Source organism: Oreochromis niloticus, linkage group LG16 (assembly GCF_001858045.2).
Source record: "Oreochromis niloticus isolate F11D_XX linkage group LG16, O_niloticus_UMD_NMBU, whole genome shotgun sequence".
Lineage (NCBI taxonomy): Eukaryota > Metazoa > Chordata > Actinopteri > Cichliformes > Cichlidae > Oreochromis > Oreochromis niloticus.
In genome coordinates this window covers 11,363,140-11,387,829 of record NC_031987.2, presented here as the reverse complement: position 1 = coordinate 11,387,829, position 24,690 = coordinate 11,363,140, and the positions used below count along the sequence as shown (strand labels likewise).

At 41.0% G+C, this 24,690-nt stretch overlaps 1 protein-coding gene across 3 annotated transcripts; it reads left to right on the top strand.

Moving 5' to 3' along the window:
- Positions 1 to 23,657, top strand: ranbp2 (RAN binding protein 2). 3 transcript variants are annotated; one of them, XM_005451982.4, is made up of 30 exons: positions 1 to 224; positions 2,804 to 2,871; positions 2,959 to 3,070; positions 4,334 to 4,486; positions 4,786 to 5,016; positions 5,411 to 5,553; positions 6,045 to 6,240; positions 6,454 to 6,594; positions 6,729 to 6,888; positions 7,013 to 7,194; positions 7,539 to 7,738; positions 8,249 to 8,372; positions 8,952 to 9,113; positions 9,529 to 9,666; positions 9,956 to 10,087; positions 10,244 to 10,471; positions 10,574 to 10,657; positions 10,814 to 10,955; positions 11,118 to 11,200; positions 11,286 to 15,771; positions 16,209 to 16,286; positions 18,237 to 18,413; positions 19,735 to 19,821; positions 19,993 to 20,168; positions 20,336 to 20,576; positions 21,065 to 21,151; positions 21,249 to 21,403; positions 21,510 to 21,783; positions 21,963 to 22,318; positions 22,568 to 23,657. In XM_005451982.4, exons 1-30 carry the CDS (start codon positions 153 to 155, stop codon positions 22,871 to 22,873), a joined length of 9,174 nt encoding a protein of 3,057 aa, XP_005452039.1. In that variant the 5' UTR covers positions 1 to 152; the 3' UTR covers positions 22,874 to 23,657. The 3 variants fall into 3 exon arrangements, with proteins under 3 accessions (XP_005452039.1, XP_005452038.1, XP_005452041.1); XM_005451981.3 differs by having other exon boundaries at positions 2 to 224; positions 11,106 to 11,200; XM_005451984.3 differs by lacking the exon at positions 16,209 to 16,286 and having other exon boundaries at positions 2 to 224; positions 11,106 to 11,200.
- The last annotated feature ends 1,033 nt before the right edge of the window (positions 23,658 to 24,690 follow it).

The following is a 24,690-nucleotide window of genomic DNA, read 5'->3' as shown; positions in this document are numbered from 1 at the left end:
ATTTGACGGCATTGAGACTGCGCAATATCATCATGGGGAGTTAACGTCAGGCGAGCTGATGTTACCGTCAGTTTTGTTTTAGATATTTAGTGAATTTCTGGTTTTCTATGTCTCACATTCAGCCGCTGTAGAAGCCCCTGACCTTGGAAGCTATGCGACGAAGTAAGGCTGACGTGGACTGTTACGTTTCCTCAGTACAGAGTTCCTCTCCCTCACTCAAAGAGGTAAGTTAAGCCCGCCGAGGCTAATGTTAGCATGCTGCTGCCATCATGTCACATCAGCCGGTATGAGGTACAACCTGTACACATGTTCAATGAACACTCGTTGCTTTTTTAACTACGATGACGGTATTTCGGTTGACTCATATGTCGTTCTCTGTGTAACCCCCGTCCCCCAGATAGTCTTAAAGACTGTAGCTAACCGGCCGGCGTGATGACGCCCCGTCGTGTCCTCCCCTTTATACTCGGGAAAATGCGCGGCATGGGATCCCTTGAACAGCGCCAGCTAATCAGCTATGCTAGTTAGCCACGATAGCGAGACAAAGCTAGTTGGATAGGTTGTGCAAGTTTCATTTCTCTGGAAAAGCTAGGTTTCAGTTCAGACAACAATTAAAAATGCTCGTTGCTTGATCGTATCAGGAGCAGCAACCCTAACTCTGTTCAAAAACTGGTGGTTTTAGTTTAATTGCAAACAGACTTGTCTGTTAATCAGGCAGAGTTCCAAGGTTTCTTGATTTGCTTTTGTTCTTTTTAATTATTATTTATTTGGATCGGATGTCAGGGGGGAAACAGTTACACCCACAGAAAATCAGAATATTTAATGAGAAATAAATACAATGTAAGAAAAACTTGAATGCATCAGAATTCAGGCTTATCTGTACCAGAGGTATTATGTGAAAAGTAGCATTGCTCAACAGTCTGAAAGATGCTTAACTGATAGCGATTAGCTCGAAAGTATACTGAAAGGACAAATGATGCAGAAATATATGTTAGTGTTATTATGAGATCATGAAAATTTGTTTTGTAGATATCCTTTTAATGTTGCAGCTGAAGATGTTGGTTTAATTGCTTATACATATCTACAACATGGCAGCATAATATGATAGTCGATCAGTCAATTACTTGAGTAAATGTGGTGCTATGTGGTCAACGGTCCTAACCATGCTCTCAAGTTGCTTTACCCTAGTCAGGGTTTTGTTTTTGCGTAATTCCAACGATGTTTTGGTCTTACATCAAAGTAAAGTCATCAGGATTGTGGTTTTTCATTGATGTGGTGTGTAGTTTAATGTACTCAAGCTTAGAATACACTTTGTGTCGCTAGTGATCAAAAGTAATTAATAAAAATGCACAGACCTCTAGAATAGAATAAACCTTTAATATTCCACGGATGATAAATTTGGGTGTTACAGCTCTTAGACCAAGGGGAATATAAAAGGAAGACACAAAGTGGTCCTATATACATAAGCAAACGAGGTTCGTATATATACAGGTAACAATGTACAGAAATATGTATAGAAAAAGTAAGGCAACACAGACTCTGTCTTAATTATTTGTGGAGCAGTTGTACTTGCATGCACAGTCACCCTCCCAGAGGTGTGTTTTGAGTCAGGAGAAACCTTGGTATTGTAAGATTAACAGTCTAGCCCAATTATATGTGTAGGGTTGCACCAGTAGAGCCAAAAATGTAGTTTTGTTTGACAATAGATTCACACTTCTACACATATACCTGTGGAATGCCTCCTTGTGCATTTTGTTGTGTACAGTAATGTGTGTAGTCTGGAGACATTTACCTAAAGAATTAAATCACAAGATTGGGTGTCATGCTGTTCAGAGCTTAAACCTGTATTATCATCAGTTAAATCATTCCTAAACAAACATACAGAAATTAAATGTTGGTGTGATTTGTAAGGAAATATTTATTTACATAGGACTTTTTAAGACAGGAATCTAGTTTTAAAAAGTGCTTTACAGGGAATTTAAAAATATATCAAATAAAAACAACATATTGCACAAGAGCATTACCCAAATGCCTGTCTAAATAGATGAGTTTTCAGCTGTTTTTTTTCTTCTTCTTCTTCTTCTTCTTTTTTTTTTTTTTTTTTTTTTTAAAGAAGCCAAAGAGTCAATAGTGCATAGAGGGGGAGGTAAACTGTTTTGACGCTAAGGTTTGGAAAGCGTGATCCCTCTTTGTATTTTAAATGGGTCTGTGGAATAGCCAGAAGAGCACTACCTGCTATCAACTTATTCTACGTTGTTCACCTGACACTGAAAAAGTCAGTGATAATAGTTGTAGTGTGGTGGGTAGGAGAAGCTAGCAGTAAATCTGACAATGGGTAATGCTGTAATCCGGATGGCTAATATGTTACTAACTAGCCTCTGGGAGGAATAATTTCCCAAAACTACGATTTAGTTAATTCCTCAGGATAAAAGATGTTTTGGGGGTTTTTTTGTTGTTGTTGTTGTTTTTTTTGAGCTGATCACTTGATCAAAACTGGATAATGAACAAAAATATCTTTCATTATTCTGATGTATTCCCAGTTAACAATCTACTTGAACCATTATAGACGGCTGTGATTTAACTAGGCATTGGCAGGTCCATATGCAGGATTTTTTTTTTTTATGGCTAAAAATGGGCCTTTGGGTTGTGGTACAGTTACTAAGCAGGTACTGAGTACTGGTAAGTATTTAAATCCCACTAAGCCAGATAACTCTGCAGGACATGTGTAATTGCATCTTCTCACTATCATAACAAGATGAATCCATTTCCTCATGCTGGTCCACATATTTTTTTTTTCTCTCCACAGAAGCCAGTCAAAGGGTTTTTATTTGCTAAATTGTACTTTGAAGCAAAGGAATATGATCTTGCAAAAAGGTAAGCATGTGAGCCTCTCCATTGTTTGACCCAATGCTTGTGTGTTGCTATATTGTTTGTAATTCCTGTCTTTCATGCTTTTCCTAGGCATGTGTCAGACTATCTCAAGGTCCAGGAGAGGGATCCCAAAGCACATAAGTTCCTTGGACAGCTCTACGAGAGAGAGGGAGACATCAACAGAGCAGTTGGATGTTACAAGGTAAAAAGAACATCTCAGTGGAAGCATTTTTCCCTTAAAAGTGAGTCAGAATGTGGTTCAAGAAATCATAAGATTCAGGTATGAAATGAGGAAACATTGTTTAAAGGACAAAATGATGAACAGCTTCCACAAACCCTGTATTTGCTGTCAGTTGCAATCTTTGATTTTCAGATTCAGCTTCTTTTTGTTTGAGAAATCAGAAAGATGATTGACCTAAAATTCCTCCAATTGTCTATGTACATAAGTGTATAATGTGTGTGGGGGTTTAAAAACTGCTCTGTAAGTGCTGTCTGTGCAATTGCTGATTCATGCTCACACCAATTTAAATGGACCAACCAAACTGGTATATTTACCTGGACACGAAAGGGAAATTACCCACATGCACTTTGAATAAATTTGCTTAGTTGTGATGAATGAATATAGAAAAATAATAGTTAAAAATAAGTATCCTCTTTGTTACTATGGGTCATTTCCCACAGCAAACAACAAGGCTTTAGATGTGATTTCTATCTGCCTTTTGGTGTGTGATTCTTTTTTTTTTTTTTTTAATGCACTAGGTAGTCTATCAAACTGAATGCTAAATGCTCTTTGTTGTTTTACTTTTTAAAAGATGAATCACCAAGCTCTCTCTGACATTCGGGAATCAATAATCAGCTTCCCAAAGGCACTGTTAGGTTTTATTGCTATAGCATCAAATCTAGAAGATGAATGATGACAGAAAATTGAGAAAAATAAACTGTGATTTATTTGCTCTCCCTTCTTGTAGCAGTAACTTTTAAGAACATTAAACTCACCTTGAGGGAGTTTTTTTTACTGATTCATTCGCACCTGAACACTAAAACTGATGTGTACTGTAATGAAGCTGGTTCTCAGTTAATGAGCTGAAACAAAGTGATTCAGAGTCAGTGCTGAGACTCATCAAAACACTATCAGCTATATAATTGGTGTACACTTCCAATCTTTTTAAATGCACTCAAGCTGTGCTCTCTCCACCTGTGGGAGGTGAAAACGGCCCACTGGTCTCTGTTAAAACACAGGGTTTTTTATGCACAGTTGGCTGACTGTAGTGCAACCTGTTTCTTGGACGTAAACGGCTCCAGTTGCTGCTGTAATAAAGAAATTAATAATCAGCACAATGTAACAAAGAAGAGGAGGTGATGAGTTTTTAATTCCTTAGTGTAAAGCAGGGAGAGAGAAAAAACTGGCAGAGCTTTTGATGCATATGTTCAGCTTCAGACTCAATGTTTTTCGCTTTTATTGCAGCGGTCGGTGGATTTGAACCCAGCCCAGAAAGACCTGGTGCTGAAGGTTGCAGAGCTGCTTGTCAGTAAGCAGGAGTGTGACAGCAGGGCAGAGTTTTGGGTGGAGAAAGCTGCAAAGTTGCTACCAGGAAACCCGGCGGTTTTCAACCTTAAGGTAAAGCTCCTCCTTTCTTCTTTAGCTCCAGTAACGTCCACTAAACATTGTCTTTGTCAGCTGTGAAGTCATTTAATCCCACTATTTTGGGTTGTTTAATAAACAGTTGTCTAGTTCACAGCCTGCTCTGTCCATCACTTTGCTAATTATTCCTAAATTAAAATTTCCAGTTTTCATGAGTGGGAGTTTTAATGTCATTTAGGTTTACAAAAACAGTCCAAGAAGAGGGTACAGCTTCATTAAAAGTGGAAAGAATGCCACACTGAATGTCTTCTGTTCATCGGTGCTGCTGCTTTTAGGAGCGCCTGTTGAGTCGTCAGGGTCAGCAGGGTTGGAACCGGTTGTTTGACCTCCTTCAGACCGAGCTGGCAGCGCGGCCGGCTGACGCCCACGTGAACGTGAAGTTGGTTCAGCTGTTCCGTCAGGATGGCCGGCTGGAAGAGGCTGTTAAACACTGCCTGGCTGCTGAGAAAAGAGCCATGCTGCGCAACAGTCTGGACTGGTACACTGAGGTGGTGCGCACACTGCAGGTTAGTATGGACTTTGCACTACTGTCCTGCTAAATTAAAGTTTACCTCAATAGGCGGGACCAGTATGCTTCAAGTACTTCTATTTTGGTCCTTTATTATACTTATCCTCCCACCTTTATAAAGAAAGAAAGAAAGAAAGTGTACTTTATTGATCCCCGTGGGGAAATTCCTCTCTGCATTTAACCCATTCACTCAGTGAAGCAGTGGTCAGCCTTTGGGCGCCCGGGGAGCAGTAGGGACGGTACTACCTTGCTCAGGGGTACCTCAGGGTAGCTGTTCAGGGGAATCGAACCCCCGACCTTCCGATCATGGGGCCACCACTCTACCTACTGAGCTATCCCTTCCCCTTATAAGTGCATAAACCTTTCTAAAGAATGGATAACCTTTGTTTCAGGAGTACCTGGCTCAGCCCAGCATCTTGAACAATGAGAAGATGAGTCGACGTATTCAGAGAGAGCTGTTGTTGGCCCACTGCAGCCTGCTGAGAATCACACTATCTGAAAGCAGCGTGCAGCCAAGTCTAGATGCACTTAGAGAGTAAGTCTGGTGCTGGATTGTAAAACTTGTACGCATGAATTTAAGAGAACTGGAATAATATCAGAAGCTTTGTTTTTTCACCAAAACCTAATTTCTCCCGTGTACTGGGTGACATTGTATTAAAGTTTAAAAAAAACAAAAAAACAAAGTTATATGGAAAAGTTAACATTCAGATTTTTTTTTTCTCAAACATTACTGATATCAGAAAACCTTGCCAACCTCATAAAATGTAATTGAATCACATTTAGTTCTGGTCTTTAGTAAAAGTTCAGTCTGTTTAGGTGTAACAGGTTGTTTTGTAGCTGTGTTAGGCGTTGTTTGCACCTCGATCTACAGGAAAGAGAAGCAAATAAGTCTCATGCTTTGACTCTTTACATGTCAAAAAGGCAAATTGTTGCAGCTGTTTCAACAAAGGCTAACGTTGTTGTTGTTAGTTGTGTTTTTAGCATTCCAACTTTTTTGTAAACTGTTCATCTGCATTGTGCTTGTAGGTTTGACCAAGCTATGCAGGCACTGAGCAGCATTGCAGGCCGCAGTGCGGACGAGCTCCTTGAGGTGTTTGTGGAGATGAGAGGGCACCTCTACCTGCATGCAGGCACGCTGCTGCTTAAGCTGGTTCAGGATCGTCAACAAACCTGGAGGGCTGTTCGTGACCTGGCTGCACTTTGCTACCTACTGGCATATCAGGTAGTGACACACCAAATGACCAGATTCATTAATTACTTATATCATCGTTACGTCACTTTACCTTATGTCACTTTAAATTTATTCCAGTAGTTGTACCATCGTGCAACTGTGCAGTGCCTCTTACTTTTTTTTTTGCCTGACTTGCAAAGGGTGAAAGACTTAACATTGCCATGAACTTGTTCAGGACCTAGTCGTGGTTTGTTTTTCCTCCAGGTCCCCAGACCAAAGCCAAAAGTGACCAAAAGAGATCAGACAGCCCCACAGCTTCTGGAGCTGCTGGCAAATGACCGACAGAGCCAGGCCGGCCACATGTTGTTCAATCTGAGCACAGATTCATCTGCCTTGATCAGAGAGGTCTGACCTTGTTTTTTTTCTGTGCATGGTATTATATGGATAATGTATATGTGATTTCACATGATTATCACTGAGGTGTTCTTATCTTAGTGTGTCAGTGTTTTATTTATGTATTTATTTTTTTCTCTTGGTAGGTTGTGGAGGCTATTGGGAACCGGAGTGGTCAGGACTCCCTGTTTGACCTCCTGCGGGGTCCGCAGGCCTCTGCTGGATTGTCTTTTATCGCCAATGATGACATTCATTCCCTTACTGCTATGGCTCCAGAGCTCTCTCAGCTGGCCAAATGGGACACTGGTACGAACCAGTTAGCTACCTGAATACTAAAGATCAGTCCTGTTGGTTTGTTTTCCCCTAAAGTTAATGAATTTGGTAGCATTTAGTAGTGAGTAGTATAATAATTTTGCTGCTTTCTCTTTAGGCTCCATCTTGCTCCACAGTGGTCAGTTGCAACATCTGAGCTGGTTGGGACTCCAGTGGAACCTTCTGGACCAAAGACCACCGCTGCGGGAATGGCTACAGCAGCTCTTTCCTCGGCTTACGCTGGAAACCTCTAAACTAGATACCAATGCACCAGAGTCAATCTGCCTGCTGGACCTAGAGGTAAGGTGGTGCTGCTGCTGCTCTGCATGTACTGGTCATAACATACTCTGTAAACTTCCTCCTGGCTAAAACACAGAAAAATGTATGAATAGATAAAAGGTTTTCCTTCTGAGAAAATCTGGATCTTGGACTTCTGGAGTTTTTCTTTTGCGTTTTGGTTCATTTTCATGAACTTATGTTGGCACTTTACTTACAGCATTCTGTGTAAAAGTCTTAGGAGGCACAATGAAGTAAAATGAAACTTCGACAGGCTAAGAGCACTGCTTTTAATTTATAAACACAGTTTTGTTCTTGTGTTTCTTTCAGTATTAAAGTTTTTTTTTTCTCTCGTTTGCTCCATCAAGGTGTTTCTATATGGTGTGGTGTTCTGTAGCCACTGTCAGCTTCAGGAGATAGCGAAGATCAACGCTGGAGTCAATCAGTCACACCAACAACAGCTCTTTGAGCCTCGTTGCCTCCCTCTTCCTCTCCTCCGCCTCTTGACCACTGACAGACAGAGGGAGTGGTGGGATGCCCTCTACAGCCTCATTCACAAGCGAGCAGTGTGAGTACTAGTGCTGTCGAGAGCCAAATGGAAAAACATCCAGAACTATGGCATAAGCAAAAGGGATATGATTGGTTATTTTGTGTTTACTTAAACTGATTTAAACACTATTTTGAGGATCTCTCCCAATTTGAGTCTAGTTTGTTTCAAATTAGTGTTGTCTTGTTCCTGTATGTTTAGCTCTGTGATTTATATAATTGCATAACAACTCTCTATTCTGGTTTTCAAATTGTTTTTTGATGGATTTAGCCATTTTTTCTTTCTCAATATTTTCCCAAAATGGTTTAAGTCAGTGGTCATTATCTGTAGTCTGTTTTAAATCTTAGAAAACTATACTTAACAGGGCTAAACTCATCTAAAAATAATTTTTTTTTTAAAACCTCATTTCATTTCAATGACATGAACCTATCAAAACAGTACATTAACATTTAACTGCAGTTAATTTATAGTCCCATTTTTGGCTATGTTCATATATTCAGTGTTTTTGATGTGTGGCCTTTTGCTTTGCAGACTTGGTGTGTCAGGAAAGCTACGAATGATTGTGCAGCATGGGCTAAGCACATTGAGAGCTGGAGAAAAACATGGGCTTCAACCAGCGCTGGTCATCCACTGGGCTCAGTGTCTTAGCCAGACGGTACAGAAACACACACAGATGCATACACTGTTTGCTTAAACTCAGTGAGTTGCCAGATGATAAAGTGATTAAAATTCTAATGTATCTCTTTTTGAATGCTTTTTTATAAAATAATGCATTTACAAATCTTCATCTTAGTCCCTTGTACCTTTGTACCCCTTGTATTGTAGCTTATAATGGGAAAGCCAGCATATTCTGACTGTGCTGCATGAATGTCATCAACTTCCTTTATTTAATACTTACTTTATTAGTAAGTAAGTCCATATGCTTTAAAAAGACAGCAGTCATCTACAGTCACAAGCTGCACTGACAGTTAAAAGCATGTAGGTAACTCGGAGCTTTCTCAGCTTTCACACCTGCTCCTTTCTGTCACTCAGTTTGCAGCTGCTAAACAGAATTAAGTGCAAGATGTCCAAACAGCCACATGTGCCACTTCTTTGGCTGCGTGTCTGCTGGATTTAAAACCACTAAGAAATGAGTTGTGACAAAAGGCTTCTGTGTACCATTCTGCTCATGTGCCAGACTCAATTTCTGTGTGTGTTTGTTTGTTTTTTGTTTGTTTGTTTGTTTAATAACCAGGGGGATGGAGTGAACTCCTACTATGACCAGAAGGAGTACATTGGCCGAAGTGTCCACTACTGGAAAGTTGCCCTTCCACTGCTGGAGAAGATCAAAAACAGACGCAGTATACCAGAACCTCTTGACCCTCTCTTTATACACTTTCCCTCCAAAGATATTCAGGTTAATCATTCTCATAGTTCTCATTTCTTTTTGCATCCAAGTAGAGTTGTCATGTTTAGCCTCAGGTTTAGTCCCTAAAGACCTTGACACTTTCAGCTATACCTGAAAATCAGTTTGAGTTTACTTCTTTGTTTGATTATCTTGCTGTGGTGACATATTGCAGTGAAATGCTTTCATTTGCATTTAATCCAGAAGTGTCAGGTCAAAAGGGTCAGAAAGGTTTGTGTGAGTTTCAGTGAAGGATTTCAGGTCAGCACTTCACCTCATTGGGTCTGTATAAATCCCACGAAAACTAACCATAGCAAATTTTATCTCCTCACATTAATAGAAGTTATTTTTATATTGAAGGATTTGCAGTGTGAGAGAACCAAGATGTACCACTTTGGTTCATAAATTTGTTTTGTGTTCTTTTCAGATTTCTTCTGTGAAAGGTTATGAAGAGGAAGCAAGGATAGCATATGCAGTTCTTCTTGACATTGAAGGGAAAACAGAGGAGGCCATTTCTACCTTGGAAAGCATCAATAACATGTCTTCCATCTGGCATTTAGCTCAAGTAAGCATAACAAAATATATACCTGGATTTAATGTTCACACCACAAAAAGCGCTTGGGTACTATGGTTTTTGTTTTTTGTTGTTGTTTTTTTTAAGACACATATTTGTGTCCAAGTCTATCTCTTAAAAACAATAAATTTAAAAAACAGATTTTCAAATAATATTGACTATTAAACCTCATACAGTCCACTGTTTTTTAAGTTAGTGGTTCTAACACTTGTAGAGATGTTATATTTTATTATTATAGAATGTATAGTGATTTTTTTTTTTTTTTTTTTTTTTTTGGTAGATCTATCAGCGGCTGTCAGAAGAGGCTAGCAATGGTGTTGAGGAGACTCAAGACAGGTGCATGATGTTCTTGAGAAAGTTCAGGGCAAACCTGTCAAAGATCTACAGTGCCAATGCAGATGACATTGAAAAGGTAAGTCCCAATTTTGAAGAATCAAAAAAACAAAAACTATAAATTTGTACAACTGATGTTTAACTTGTGACACTTTATTTTGTTTTTATTTGTTTTGGGGTTCTTTGCTAAAGTAGAAGCACTGTGAAATTAAAGTCTAAACTTTTTCTCTCCCAGCTGCCTGTCTCTATGGAGGAAGTTGTGGACCTCCTAAATGATGTGAACCAGCAGCTGGGGGAGAACGGGGAGATCATGGATGAAGAGGATGAGAAGGAAGAGGGGGGCCTAAGAGGACCAGCCCACTCCAGCCCTGTTCATCTCGGCGAAACTAGTGCAACCATATCCCACATTAAGTTCTCCACTCCCTCTCCAAACAAAAGCATTGTTTCTCCTTCAAAAAGACTGGTAGGTCCATATTGTTATTTATTTAAATGACTCAGTTTTTGTGTTTTTAGTCAAACACAAAAATCAATTACCCTTTATAATTCATTCACATCCTTTGTTTAGATTTCTCCCAAAACACAACCTCATTGGGTGGAGGACCAGAAGAGTCTCCTTCAGATGTTGTGTCAGCAAGTAGAAGCCCTTAAGGTCAGAATTCATTTTTAAGATAATATTTTGTAACATTGTGTAGTTTGTCCCTTGTTTTTAAACAGTGATCACTGTTACTTGTTGTGTTACTTTCAGTTTGGATTAAATCAACACATTTCAGATTGAGTGAGTTCATATGATGCTCCTGTTTTACAGAATGAGGTTCATGATCTAAGACACAACTCATCAGGCTCTACAGTTTCTCCTCACCATAAAATGTATGGCGAGACTTACGGGGCGGAGGGCCTGCAGGAACCATTTACCCCGGTTCAGTCCTATCACGGAGCCCCCCTAACAGGTCCGTGTGATACACGGATCTGAAACATGATTAATTTTATCTTTAAACACAAGATTTAATTTACTTGGTCATCTTTACCAAAGCAGTTTAGTGACATAAAACATTTTTGCATGTCTTTTTTTCTTTCTTTCTTTTTTCTTTTTTTTTAAGTTTCCACCACAGGCCCCTCTGTGTACTACAATCAGTCACAAGCTTACAACTCTCAGCATCTCTTGCGCACAGCAGCAAATGTAACCCCCACCAAGGTAATCATCATTTTAATGCTGAACAAGCTTTAATGCTTTAAAAAAAACAGAGTTTAAGTTTAATTTTTATTCTATCTTTACACAGACCCCAATGTATGGCGTAAACCGCATGCCACCTCAGCAGCATATGTATGCCTACCAGCAGCCCACGCATACACCTCCACTGCAGACAGCCCCAGCCTGCATCTACCCTCCTCAAGAACAAGTCTTTGGTGCACCTCTGCGGTTTGAATCACCAGCCACAAGTCTTCTTTCACCCTATGGTGAAGATTATTATGGCCAGAGTGTTACCCAACAAGCCAGTAACCCTACCTTACCTGAACCTGGCTATTTCACCAAGCCACCTGTAGTCCCTGTGCAACAACCAAAGAACATTGAGGGAAAGCCCATGGACTTTGGAAAGCTCTCCTTCAGCCAGCAGGCACCCGCTGAAGTCCCCAGAGTGCCTAGTTTTGGTACAGGTGTAACTGCCCAGTCAACACCTTCACCTGCTTTTAAATTCAACTCCAATTTTAAATCCAATGATGGTGATTTTACATTCTCAGCTTCTCAAAATAAGCACAGTGAAAGTTTGCTTGGCCTTCTCACATCAGACATTCCCAGTAAAACAGACACCGTTCCAGAGAAACCACAAACTCAGGAGCAGCCCACCACCCAAACGGGCATCTTCACCTTTGGAAACAAAAATGTTACCAGCTTTTCATTTGTTGATTCTGCACAGAGCACAGCCACTGGAGGCCTGTTTGGGAAGGTAGATCAACCATTTCAATTTGGGGACATGTCCAAGCCAGTGTTTGGAATGTCAAAGCCTACAGCAGAGCAGGAACGGGCAGTGGAGAGTGACAATGATAGTACTCATGCTGAGGAGGATGAAGATGGGCCTCACTTTGAACCTATTGTCCCTCTTCCCGATAAGGTAGATGTGAAAACGGGTGAGGAAGAAGAGGAAGAGACTTTCTGCACCAGGGCAAAGTTGTATCGATTTGACACAGAGACAAAAGAGTGGAAGGAACGGGGCATCGGCAATGTTAAAATTTTAAAACACAGCACTAAAGGCAAGGTCCGCCTCTTAATGAGAAGGGAACAGGTCCTTAAGATCTGTGCAAATCACTACATAACGCCTGATATGCTGCTGAAACCAAATGCCGGCTCTGATAAATCTTGGGTATGGAATGCTATTGATTATGCAGATGAGGAGCCTAAACCTGAACAGCTGGCCATCCGTTTCAAAACTGTAGACGAGGCAGCACTTTTCAAAGCCAAGTTTGAGGAAGCCCAGAAGACTGTACTCAAATCACCTGACAAGACAAATCAACAGGAAAGGAAAGAAAAAACCGTGAAAGATTCTGAATCGATTGCAGCCCAGTTTGCACTGAAAGAAGGAGAATGGGAATGCTCTGTGTGCTGTGTAAGAAATAAACCCACAGATGTACGTTGTGTATCCTGTCAAAGCCCTAATCCCAACGCCTCTTCAAAGCCAGATATTCAGGCTGCTGGGGAAGTTAAACCTAGTTCTTTTACATTCAAATTTGGCACTGATTCAGCAAAACCAAGTAGTTCTGGCTCCACATTTACTGGATTTGGTGGTTTTGGATCTTCTGTAGCCTCTTCATTCACATTCGGTCTCAGCTCATCAAAACCTGCAGACACTGGTTCCAATACATTTGGTGGCTTTGGAGCCGTACTTACCAGCAAACCAGGGCAGTGGGACTGTGAATCATGCTCTATAAAAAATGAGGCCAATGTAGACAGTTGTGTTTCTTGCAAAGCTCTTAAACCCTCGGCTAAAACAGCTGCCGCAGCACAAGCTGCACCAGCTGCTGGTGCACCTGCAGCACAACCCATTCTGTCCAGTGACTCTGCTGGGGTTGCTGCCAAGTTTAGTAAGAAGCCTGGACAGTGGGATTGTGATGTGTGTGAAGTAAGAAATGAAGCCTCTGCTGGTAAATGTGTATCCTGTGGAAGTCCAAACCCTGCTGCTAAGCCAACAGAGGGGGCTTCATTAGCGTCAAATCTTCCAGCGGTGTCGGGACCACAAGCTGATTTTCCAAAGAAAGATGGGCAGTGGGATTGCAATGCCTGTCTGGTCAGAAATGATGCATCAGCTACTGAATGTGTTTCCTGCAAAGCTCCAAATGAGAATGCATCTTTAGCAGCTAGATTTGGTAAGAAGGATGGAGAATGGGACTGCGACACTTGTCTCGTGAGAAATGAAGCCTCTGCTGATAAATGTGTGTCCTGTCAGACCCTAAATCCTAACGCTAAAAGCACAAGCAGCACTAGTTCCTCATCGTCCTCCTCAAAATTTACCTTTGGAACAAAGAGTTCGTCAAGTCAGCCTGCTGGAACTGGATTTACAATACCTTTTGTAAGTGGGGGCACCTTTCAGTTTGGTCAGAGCAAAGATAAAAGCTCACCTGCTTCTTTCAAATTTGAAGCTCCCCAGACTGGATCTAGTACAATCAGTTCGTCAAGCTTCTCTTTTTCAATGCCCATTGGGCCTGGTGGCTTCAAGTTTGGTGTTCAAGACCCTCCAAAAGAATCCCCTTCAAATGATAATCAGACTCAATCTGGGTCAGCCTCCAGTATGCTCAAAAGTATAGCTGACAAGCACAAGGAGAAAGAAACTGTTTCTACACCCTCAGTAGAGCAAACGGAGGAAGAACAAAATCCATTAATATCTGGAAAAACAAATACGTTCAGTTTTGCAGACTTGGCTAAATCTGCTGGAGGAAACTTTCAGTTTGGCACGAAAGATCCAGAATTCAAAGGTTTCTCTGGAGCAGGTGAGCAGTTGTTCACATCATTCCAAGCAACCCCCACCAAGACAGAAGCCTCAAATGAACTGGAGGATGATGATATGTATAAAACAGAGGAAAATGATGATATCCAGTTTGAACCAGTGATCCAGATGCCTGAGAAAGTGGACCTGGTAACTGGGGAGGAGGATGAACAGGTTCTTTACTCTCAGCGTGTCAAACTGTTTAGATTTGATGTGGGTACCAGTCAATGGAAAGAGCGTGGTGTGGGAGTTCTCAAATTCCTGAAAAACACTACAAATGGTCGGCTAAGGGTGCTGATGAGAAGGGAACAAGTTCTCAAGGTTTGTGCCAACCACTGGATCACCACCACCATGAACCTTAAACCCCTGGCAGGCTCAGACAAAGCCTGGATGTGGTTGGCCAATGACTTCTCTGATGGAGATGCTAAACTCGAACAGTTAGCTGCCAAGTTTAAAAGCCCTGAGCTTGCTCATGAGTTTAAGGAAAAGTTTGAAGAGTGTCAGAGACTTCTCTTGGACATCCCTTTACAAACCCCCCACAAGCTGGTTGACACAGGTAGAACAGCACACCTCATTCAGAAGGCAGAGGAAATGAAGTCTGGTTTGAAAGACCTGAAATCATTTTTGACTGATGAGAAAACAAAGATAAAAGACAATGACACACAGGGAGACAATGCAACAGCTGGTGACATTTCAAGCCTTGTAATCAAGCCCCAAGGTGACACCACCGGCCCTACCTTGGAGTGGGACAACTACGACCTCAGAGAAGACGCTTTAGATGACACGGCTGACTCGTCCGTGTATGCCTCCCCTCTTGCCAGCAGCCCCCTGAGAAAGAACCTATTCCGCTTCGGGGAATCTACTGGTGGGTTCAGCTTTAGCTTCCAACCTGGCATCAGCCCCTCAAAGTCTCCTGCTAAGCTCAACCAGAGCAGAGCTTCAGTGGGTACTGATGACGAGCAGGATGTCACCCAGGATGAAGAGCGGGACGGCCAGTACTTTGAACCTGTGGTCCCCTTGCCAGATTTGGTGGAGACTTCTACAGGAGAGGAAAATGAGCAGGTGGTCTTCAGTCACAGAGCCAAACTATATCGCTATGATAAAGAGTCAAAACAGTGGAAGGAGAGAGGAATTGGAGACCTCAAGATCTTGCAGAATTATGACAACAAACGAGCGAGGTTGGTAATGAGAAGGGATCAGGTGCTGAAGATCTGTGCCAACCACTGGATTAGTCCAATCATGAAGCTGGAACCTATGAAGGGTGCAGAGAAGGCCTGGGTCTGGAGTGCTATGGACTTTGCTGAGGAAGGAGAGGGCAAGCTTGAGCAGCTGGCTGTGAGATTCAAGCTGCAAGAAACTGCAAATACATTCAAACAAGTCTTCGAGGAAGCCAAGGATGCTCAGGGAAAAAAAGAACTCATGACTCCAGTGACATCTAGAGTGGTTGCACCACAAGACAGTGGAACACCAGGATCTGCAAAGACCACTCCAGCTGTATGTGGCAAAGCAGCCATTGCCGTTCTTGAAGAGACGACTAAGGAATGTACTGAGCTTCCTACAGACACTGGATCAAGTGCATCTGCGTCACAGAGTCCTGTCAATCCCGGAAAGACTGTGGTGTCTCCCCCAAAGTTTGTTTTTGGCACTGATACCCTCCAGAAGATTTTTGGCACTCCTAAATCTCATTCTGAACCTGAGCAATCTACAGCATCTGGTTTGAAAGCCAACGACTCTGGTTATTCTGCCAGGACTTCACTTCAAGTTCCTGCATTCAAAATCCCAGAGAAAGGTAAGAAGAAAAAAGGGGGGTCTGAATTATGTTTGCATTACTTCTGAATGAGTATCTCAACAGTTTCAGTTCATTTCATTTTTACCCAATCGTCCTATTTCATCTGCATCTCATTGCTTCATCATTGCCCACACCTTTCATTTTTAACTGGAACACAAAGTGTATTTCCTCCTTCGACATGCTGCCCTTTATATTTATTTTGTTTTGTTATTCATACATAAGATAAACATGCACATTTAGTGGAAATTTTATAGAGACAAAAAACTTTGACTATACTGCACATATTTTACATATCTATAGGGTTAATAACATTGTTATCAAATCAGTCATTGCACAGCTGTGGTATTTCACATTTTTCAGTCAATTCTGGCATTTTCTGATTATGACACCAGCCTCACAATTAGTCTCTCTTCACTCAACAACCCACCATCCTTTAGGGCTGGATTTTAGGCTTTTCAAAGATAACCCAATGGCTTTTTGGACCAGCTCATCAACCACCCAATTTGAACCCCCAGGTACTCTAATCACTGCAGTGTGTGTTAACACTTCTCAGCTGTCACGTGGCTGGCCCTTACTACTACAAAGAAATAACCTGGATGCACGGAGTGGAGAAAAAAAAAAGCAAAACAGTGAAGCTAATGTGTTGCATGCCAAGTGTGTGAAGGTGCAGTTTATTGTTCAGTAATTTTAATTGTAGTTCTTTAAGTAGCACCCGTGTCACAAGATTAAACAGTTTTGCACGCAAGTAATGCAAAAAAGAACATATTTAATCTGACTTCATCTGAATCATCATGGAAATGGTGTTTAAAGCACTGAAATATTTAAGGGAAAAAATTAAACTTCATAAAAAATGTCACTTATTAGAAATGGAATTAAATGTAACAATCTTTTCATATGAGTGTCATTTTCATAGTGTGGCTCGCAGTTTTGTTTATTTTAGCTGAAAGTAGGAGAAAGATAGAGGTAGCCCCTGTGTCTAAAGGGTGAAGCTAAAATGTAACTGCCTTTAATGTCAATCTGACATTAATCTAAACAATGCAAGGCATTGTTTAGATTGACCAGCAGGGGGCAACAGAAAGAATTTAGATTGTGTAGACCTCAGTGGGGAAAGTGACAACTACTCCCTTGCTCTATGGCATCAGTAAGGGATTTCTTGAAGATCCCAGTCGCTAGTTTTTAGCCTCATTGAACATCATGTTTCATATATTCAATCTGGAAATTGGTCTACGTTAGGGGGTGTCAAAACAGGAACAGACCAGCAGCTTTTGGTGACCAAATGTCAGTGAAATTTGTACAAATTGTGTGGGTCGGTATAAAAGATGGACGTTTCTTAAAAGCAACTTCAACACAGAACATTACAGATTTCTATTTATTGGCCACCAGGGGGCGCCCAGGAGTTTCAAAACGATTTGGGGTTGAATAGAAAATCACTATCCTGATGCCTTTATGGGCTCAGTTGCTAGTATCCGGTTATACTAATTATAACATTAAGTCAATTTTGGAGCAGGGTTAATCACGGTTAAAGAGTTGTCAACCACAAATTGTTGACCAGTGAGCATTCAGGTTTGCAGCCAGATCCAGTCCTTGTTTTGTCGCATTCAGCTTTAAAACACCTAGATGATGAAAGCCTCAGCTCAAGGCTTTATAGCGGGACTTCACTAACAAATGGGTGGCATCATGGCTAGATCCACACTTCTCAACTTGGAGAGAAGTGTGGACCTCAACTCGAAGCTTTACAAACTGGTCAGTGACTTCATGGTGGCTACATCCATCTCTTATACACAATCTGTACAAAAGTGAAACATGTAGGTTCTTTGATTTGACTTGGCAAAAAACAAATGTTCACTTATATATATGTTATTGTTTCACATGAGTCTTCAGTCTGGATGGAAGGTCTTACACTGCCCTTCATTTCATGTCCTGTATATATCAGAGAGACCAAATTCAAGAGTACAACGATGCCACAGTTGTAGTGTGGGGGAGTTAGACTAGCAGCAGAAAGGTCTTCTGAAAGGTGAGCTGAGAGCAAAGGGCGTTGCTTTAGAGAGGAATGCACTGTGCAAACGTCACATGTGCCATTTTTAGTGCTGGGTCTGTAGCAACAGCATGAAATGTAATTCCTCATCTGGTTTGATTTCTGGCAGTGATGTTTACCTCAGCAAAGGCTAATTAGAGTTAAAGCTCAGGTATTTATGCTGTTTAATGTTACGATACCATTCGTCCAAGAGTAAGTGGTGTAAACGAGACCATGCAGAAATCCTCTGCTTATAAAAACATGTCTCTCACTGTTGTAAATCAAATGCATGATGTTTTGCTGTGCATGATTTTGTGTGGGGGTGTGTGTGTGTGTGTGTGTAATTAACACCTGTGGTTGTAAAGGCTTTTAATTTTTACATTTTGGCCTGTCTTCCAAAAGTTCTTTCCCAGCCTGACTTGTTTACTCCTATCATATCCATCTATCATAGGATCCCCTCAGGCAGAGGGAAGCAGTGCTAGGTCTGATGAGGACTCGGAGGTGGAGATTGTGTACGTCAGGGAACCCACAGCTGAGCAGGCAGCTTTAGCTAGGAAGCTCCAGCTGCCCATCACCTTCTTCTGCTACAAGAATGAACCAGGCTACATCAGTGATGACCAAACTGACGGTGAGACCCAAGATATGGAACGAGGGTTTGTTAAAGTGGACATCAGTGGTTGTACATATGACTCGCTGAAATAAATCTGCTTATTTGTGAATCATTAACATTCCCAGGAGACGATGTAAGAAATGCTATATAGACATTTTTTGTTAGCTTTTCAGTTTTTATTTCTTTCTTTTGAACCCCAAAAAATGTATCCAGTGCAAAAATGAATGTGACACCCGAAGTGCTGCTGGCACTGGTAAATGTCACCTTATTTGACAGTTTTGAGAAATAAGGCTGGTATAAGAGATGTACATGACTTTTTAATAATTGATCATTTATTTTGAATATTTGAATCTGCATTAAGCTGATTGGTTTTTTTGGCCTTATAACACCTTTTTCCCTTGTTGTTGTTGTTGTTGTTGTTGTTGTTTTTGTTTTTGTTTTAACATGCCACCGCTCCCACATATGATGTAATGAGCTATTAGAGCCAGAAGGTAGCAGTAGTGCACCTAGAAACATTTTGCCATCTTCTGTTAAACAAAAAAAAAATGTTTTAAAAAAACAAAACAAAAAACCTAACAACAGTAAATCATGCGAGTTGCTGGGAGTTTAGATGGATGGAGCTTTGAAGACCAGCTGTGAAAATTTAATGGTCCATTTACAATTCATATCCAACCTGATACAGCTAAAGGTTGGGTAATTCACTCATTTATACCAAACATGTTCAAGTTGTCTCCATGTAAAGAGTGCATCGGCTGTCTTTTATTACTCTTTGTCTGCTTGGCTTGGTACAGCTGCCAACTGGTCAGCAGAGTAGTGTGAAATAGGTGACACTAATGTGTACTTTATACGAGTCAAACATTTGACTCCATAGTGCTGCTGTTAGTGAAACTCCACAGGATCTCTGACATCCTTTTAAATGAGTGAAAAATGTGATGCACGGTATTTCTGTATAAGGATATACATCTGTCCTGACATAAATATCAAAGTGGAACTTTAACCTTAATTAAAACATGTTATTTGGAGTGAATTTTTATTTAAATTTTATTATTTGAAACTGTAATTTCTGCTTTTATAAGACAAACTAGTAACTGTCCCATTCAGAAAGCTAAGAAAGGACTTCTTGGACTTTTTGTTTGTTCGTTTTAGTTTTTGTTTTTGGGGGGAGTTGTCTCCTTTGACATCAAGGTTCAGTAATGCCTGCGAAGCTGGCCTCTGTCGTTTTAAATCTGAGAATACAAAATTGCCTTTAATCTTTCATTCTTTATGGGTAGAAGTCTGAACAAACGCTATAATTTTCTTTGCAAACATAATTAAAGGAAACATTTGTTTTAAACTTCAGATGAAGACTACGAATCAGCGGTGAAGGCCTTGAATGGAAAGCTCTACCCTGATCCTCCTGAGAGAAAGGCTGCAGCATGTGGTGATGGTATGTAGTCTAAACCCTGTTACATGTTATTATATCCAACTCAAGACAATTGGTTTGGTTTAATTCTGCTACTATGTTAAAGGCTTTTATGTCGATCTGTTATAGCTATACAGTCCAAAATTTGTGTACCTTAATAAATGTGAGCCTAAACTTGCTGTTTGCTGCATTCAGAGTCAGACTGTCAGGTGGTGTGGGAGAAGAAGCCAACACCAGAGGAGGAGAAAAAAGCCAAAAGCCTCCAGCTTCCACCCACCTTCTTCTGTGGCCTGAGCACCACGGACAGCGACCCGGACCAGGATAAGCCTGAGGACTTTGAGACAGAAGTCCGCAAAGTACATGAAGTCCTGGTAATGGCTCCGAATTTACATGGATAATTCAGATTATACAAGCAGGAAACTCAACTTTTGTTTTAAAAAAACAAACAAATGTTAACTTTTTTAAATAAATTATTTTACTCTGTCAGTAATACTCAGAGGCATCTTAAGATGGGTATTAATTTGGAAATTTGTATCAGGTTGCTCAGTTAGACAAATCTAACGAAGCCTCCAGCAGTCCTGCTGTGACCCCTGAAATGCCAGCATCAGGACCATCATCCAGCAGAGCAGAGGCTGCCGACAGCACATCTACAGCAGACAAACAGACCACAGCAACTCCTAGCAGGAGCTCTCCCATTGACCTCTCAACTAAGAAGAGTGTCGAGCTGGAGTCCAACACTGAGACTAAACCTGCATCTTTGACTGCTACAACAAGTCGAGGTAAAAAAGTGTGAAAAACGGCATGAGTGTTTTCAAATGAAACATAACTCCATCTTCAGCCACATACTTTATGGGATTTCACTCCAACTTTTAACTTAAATTTGAAAAAAATGTTAAAATGAGGAGCTAGATTGAATGATAAATATTGAATACATTTTTGCACAGACAGAATTTCAGCTGAAGGGATACATGGTTTCTTTTATACTCAGAATGTTTCTGGGGAGTTATTATGAAGACTTATTCAAATGAGTTACCCCAAAATATGATTTTAAAAAGGCTTTTTTTCCCCCTGTGAAAGTTATAATTATGGTGCCATCTTTTCAGAATTCTCTATTATATTTTCATTTATCACTCTGAACACAGCTTGATTCTAATATGCTTTATGAACTTAGAGAATACATCATCCCTGTATTAACCTTTTAACTTTGACAGATATAGGGGTGGAAAAGGCTTTTAAGTATTTAATGTCTTTGTTGTTCTGGCTGCAGACATCTCCACCTTTGGCTTCAATGCATCTGGCTTTTCTTTTGCTGAGTTGGCCAAAAATACAGATGGATTTGCATTTGGATCAAAAGGTTGGCTTTAACATTAAACATTTTCTTCAGTTGTTTATCTGGACTGTTGTCTTGTTTCACTGCTAATTATTTTAATTTTTCTTTAAAAAAAATGTAGATTCTAATTTCTCATGGGCAAATGCTGGAGCAACAGTGTTTGGATCTGCAGTGGCCTCTCAGCCTAAAACCAATGCTGATGAGGAGGGAAGTGATGAAGAAGAAGCTCCTAAAAATGTGGACATTCACTTTGAGCCCATAGTATCTCTGCCTGAGGTACGTGCTCGTGCTTAGCCCTAACATTTTAGAACAATTAGTAAACTTTTCCACAAAAGAAGCGCCACCCCGAATCTCATACATCAGAACTGTATTTATCACTCAGGTGGAGACTAAGTCTGGAGAGGAGGACGAGGAGATCCTGTTCAAGGAGCGTGCCAAACTGTATCGATGGGACCGGGATATCGGCCAGTGGAAGGAGCGCGGCATCGGTGACATCAAGATCCTCTTCCACCCAACCAAACATTTCTACCGAATCCTGATGAGAAGAGAACAGGTGCTGCGGGTTTGCGCCAACCACAAGATCTCGCAGGCGATGGAGCTCAAACCCATGAACACCTCAGCGAACGCACTGATCTGGACTGCCACTGATTACTCAGGTACACATACACCATCGATGTGACATTGTATTGTGCCGCGTTGTGTGACTTGTCTGTAAATACTCACTAATCATTCATCTTGGATTTTTAAACCACTTGCATGTGTTTATTTCTTTAGGCAACATGTGGATTGTTCTTCACCTGCTCTCTTTCTCCTCGCCCCCTTTTTGTTTATCCAGATGGCGAAGGTGTGATTGAGCAGCTGGCGGCCAAGTTCAAAACCCCTGAAATAGCCGAATCCTTCAAAAAGACCTTCTGCGAGTGTCAGAACCGGATGGGCCAAATTGATGGTGATGCCTCGTCTCTGTGCTCGCCACAGATGTCCAGAATTCAGGAGCACTCCAGAGACACTAACCCACAGGTGTTCCTCAAGCTGGCAGCTGATGGCCAACCTCTGGGCACAATCACTGTAGAGCTGTTCTCACATATTGTACCCAAAACTGCAGAGAACTTCAGAGCTCTCTGCACTGGTGAGAAAGGCTTTGGGCTGCAGGACTCCATCTTCCACAGGATCATACCAGATTTCATGTGTCAGGTGAGGAAAGATCAGGGTTTGGACTTTCAAGATCAGATGAATGTTAAACTTGTTTGATTACAACAAAGTGGGATTTACTCTGGGTTGACAAAAATACACCCTGGTTGTTGTTTGTAATCATAGCACAGCTCTGTAATTTGATGTATGAAGTATTTTATTGATGCCATGAAAGTAAGCCCTGTTGTTTAAAAGAAAACTCTCAAGAGCAAATCTCTAACATCACTAACAAGTGCTCCATTGGTCTTTCAGGGTGGTGACATCACCAAGAATAACGGCACAGGAGGCAAGTCCATTTACGGCAACAATTTTGAGGATGAGAACTTTGATGTCCGGCACACAGGCCCGGGCATCCTGTCGATGGCAAATCGCGGGCGCGACACCAACAACTCGCAGTTCTTCATAACCCTGAAGAAAGCCGAACACCTGGACTTCAAACATGTGGCTTTTGGCTGGGTTCGGGATGGCATGGATGTGGTGCAGCAGATGGGAGAGCTGGGCTCAAAGGCAGGCACTCCCACAAAGAAGATCATCATCACAGACTGCGGACAGCTGTAGCATTTTAATGTTAAGATGAAGCTTTACGGCTTGGTGTAGGTTATTAAGTTAAGATCAGCTGAGACTCTGGATGAGAGCAGTGTGTACCCTGTGCAGTACTTACATTCCTGCTAAAACTGAATCTTTAGTCACGAGGCGCCGATCACAGGGCTGCTGGTTAAGTCGTTCATCACAGAAACTTGTCCACAGTAGCCTTGAATTAGATATTCTTTCACTGTCCTGACATTTTCACAAAAACAGAAGCGAGTTGGTAAAGGAGTGGAGGCTTTTGGAACAGATGTTGTAAACTTTTGCACTTGCGTCTTTATCATCTGTCAATAAATTCTCATGTGTATTTTGTGTGTATAAATGTACATGGACTATTTTTTTTTTTTTTTTCTAAATGTTTGTTCCTCCTTTTTGTCTTGCATGTGCTCTGTTTCAATGCAGTTGTTCCCTCCATGAGCTCCACTCTGGTAATTTTTTTTCCCCCTTTTTGAACAAGTCTTAAGCCACTGCTCCCCTGCCTTTTCCTCCAAATGCTGCCTCTATGTACTTTTAACTGTTGGGCGCCCACAGGATTTTTTTCTGTTTCAATGGATTCCACAATGCAGGTAATTGGACTTCACATTTGCCCATGCAACCTGAAGTAATCTCACTTTGTGGTGGCTCAATGATAATCTGGTTTGAATTTTACAAAGGGGATCCATTTCATGTATAGTTTGAGATAAATAAAGGCTGAAATGGTGCCACTTGTACCAAAATATGCTTATTATTAAACAATAAAGTTGCTTTACGAATAATCGATGCTTGTATGGCTTATCCTTGTTGACTTCATTTTGCTCTGATACAGTTTGCAGGTTCACTCGGGGTATTTTTAGACTCATTGACCTTATTTCACCACTTAAAAGATTTTGCATTCAGGTCTTGTATGTGACAAAGTGGATGAAAAATGGATAGCTGGATGGATGTCAAAGTTTTTCTTTAAGCATCAAACTATTTGAAAACTGGGAACTTACCAGTGGTGATGGAAAGAAAGTGTATTGAGCGTAAAGTAGTATAACCTTAAAGTGAGTAGTTGCAATAAGTTGTCTACAGACTGTATATAAAAGATTCACTCAATGGTTGAGTGTCGAGTTGAGCCATAAAGCTAGTCAGATAATTACAAAAATGCCCAAACTGCTTTTTCATGCTGCAATCTGTCATGCACAAAACATAAAACCCTAGTGACACAGGCCTAGAGACAAGAACCCCCCCCCCCCCCCCCGCAAACTATGGTTGTAGTTTGCTGCCAATTGCTAGTTAAAACTGGCTGCAACAAATATGGTACTACACCAAAAACCTCCTTGCAATTCCTCAGGCTGGTGTCTTTCATGCAAACTACACCAATACCTGCTAACAACCAAAGGAATCTAAAGGCTTTTGCTGCAGCACCCCTTAATTCTCCCCAGGAACAACTTGCCAACTGGTCAGGGAATACACATCTTCCCCCAGCAACTAATGGTTCGCGGGGGCGATTGCCAACTGATAACGTATTCAATGCTTGTGTAAAGATGGTTCTTGAAATGAGAATTTGTCCACCATGGAGGTTGTCACATGGGGAAAAATCTCAAAGAAAGAGCCTCAGAAGAGCTTCAGATCATGCAACAGATTCTACAAGCTGCTCCTTTTGTGCTGTGATGATCCAGAATTTCCTAGTTATTCAGGTTTCTGCCCCACACAATAAAATTTTTAATCAATCACTAACATTCAAAATAATCCAAGATAAAATTAATTTAAATTATTATTATTTTCCATCTGGTTGTTTAAGCCCCACTTGCAAAAATCAATCACCGCGA

Excerpts from the sequence above, each read along its gene's own strand:
- ranbp2 (XM_005451981.3), top strand. The coding sequence starts at position 153 with ATGCGACGAAGTAAGGCTGACGTGGACTGTTACGTTTCCTCAGTACAG. Across the intron at positions 3,071-4,333 it reads GAGCAGTTGGATGTTACAAG|CGGTCGGTGGATTTGAACCC; the intron begins GTAAAAAGAACA and ends CTTTTATTGCAG. Across the intron at positions 19,822-19,992 it reads GGCTGCAGCATGTGGTGATG|AGTCAGACTGTCAGGTGGTG; the intron begins GTATGTAGTCTA and ends TGCTGCATTCAG.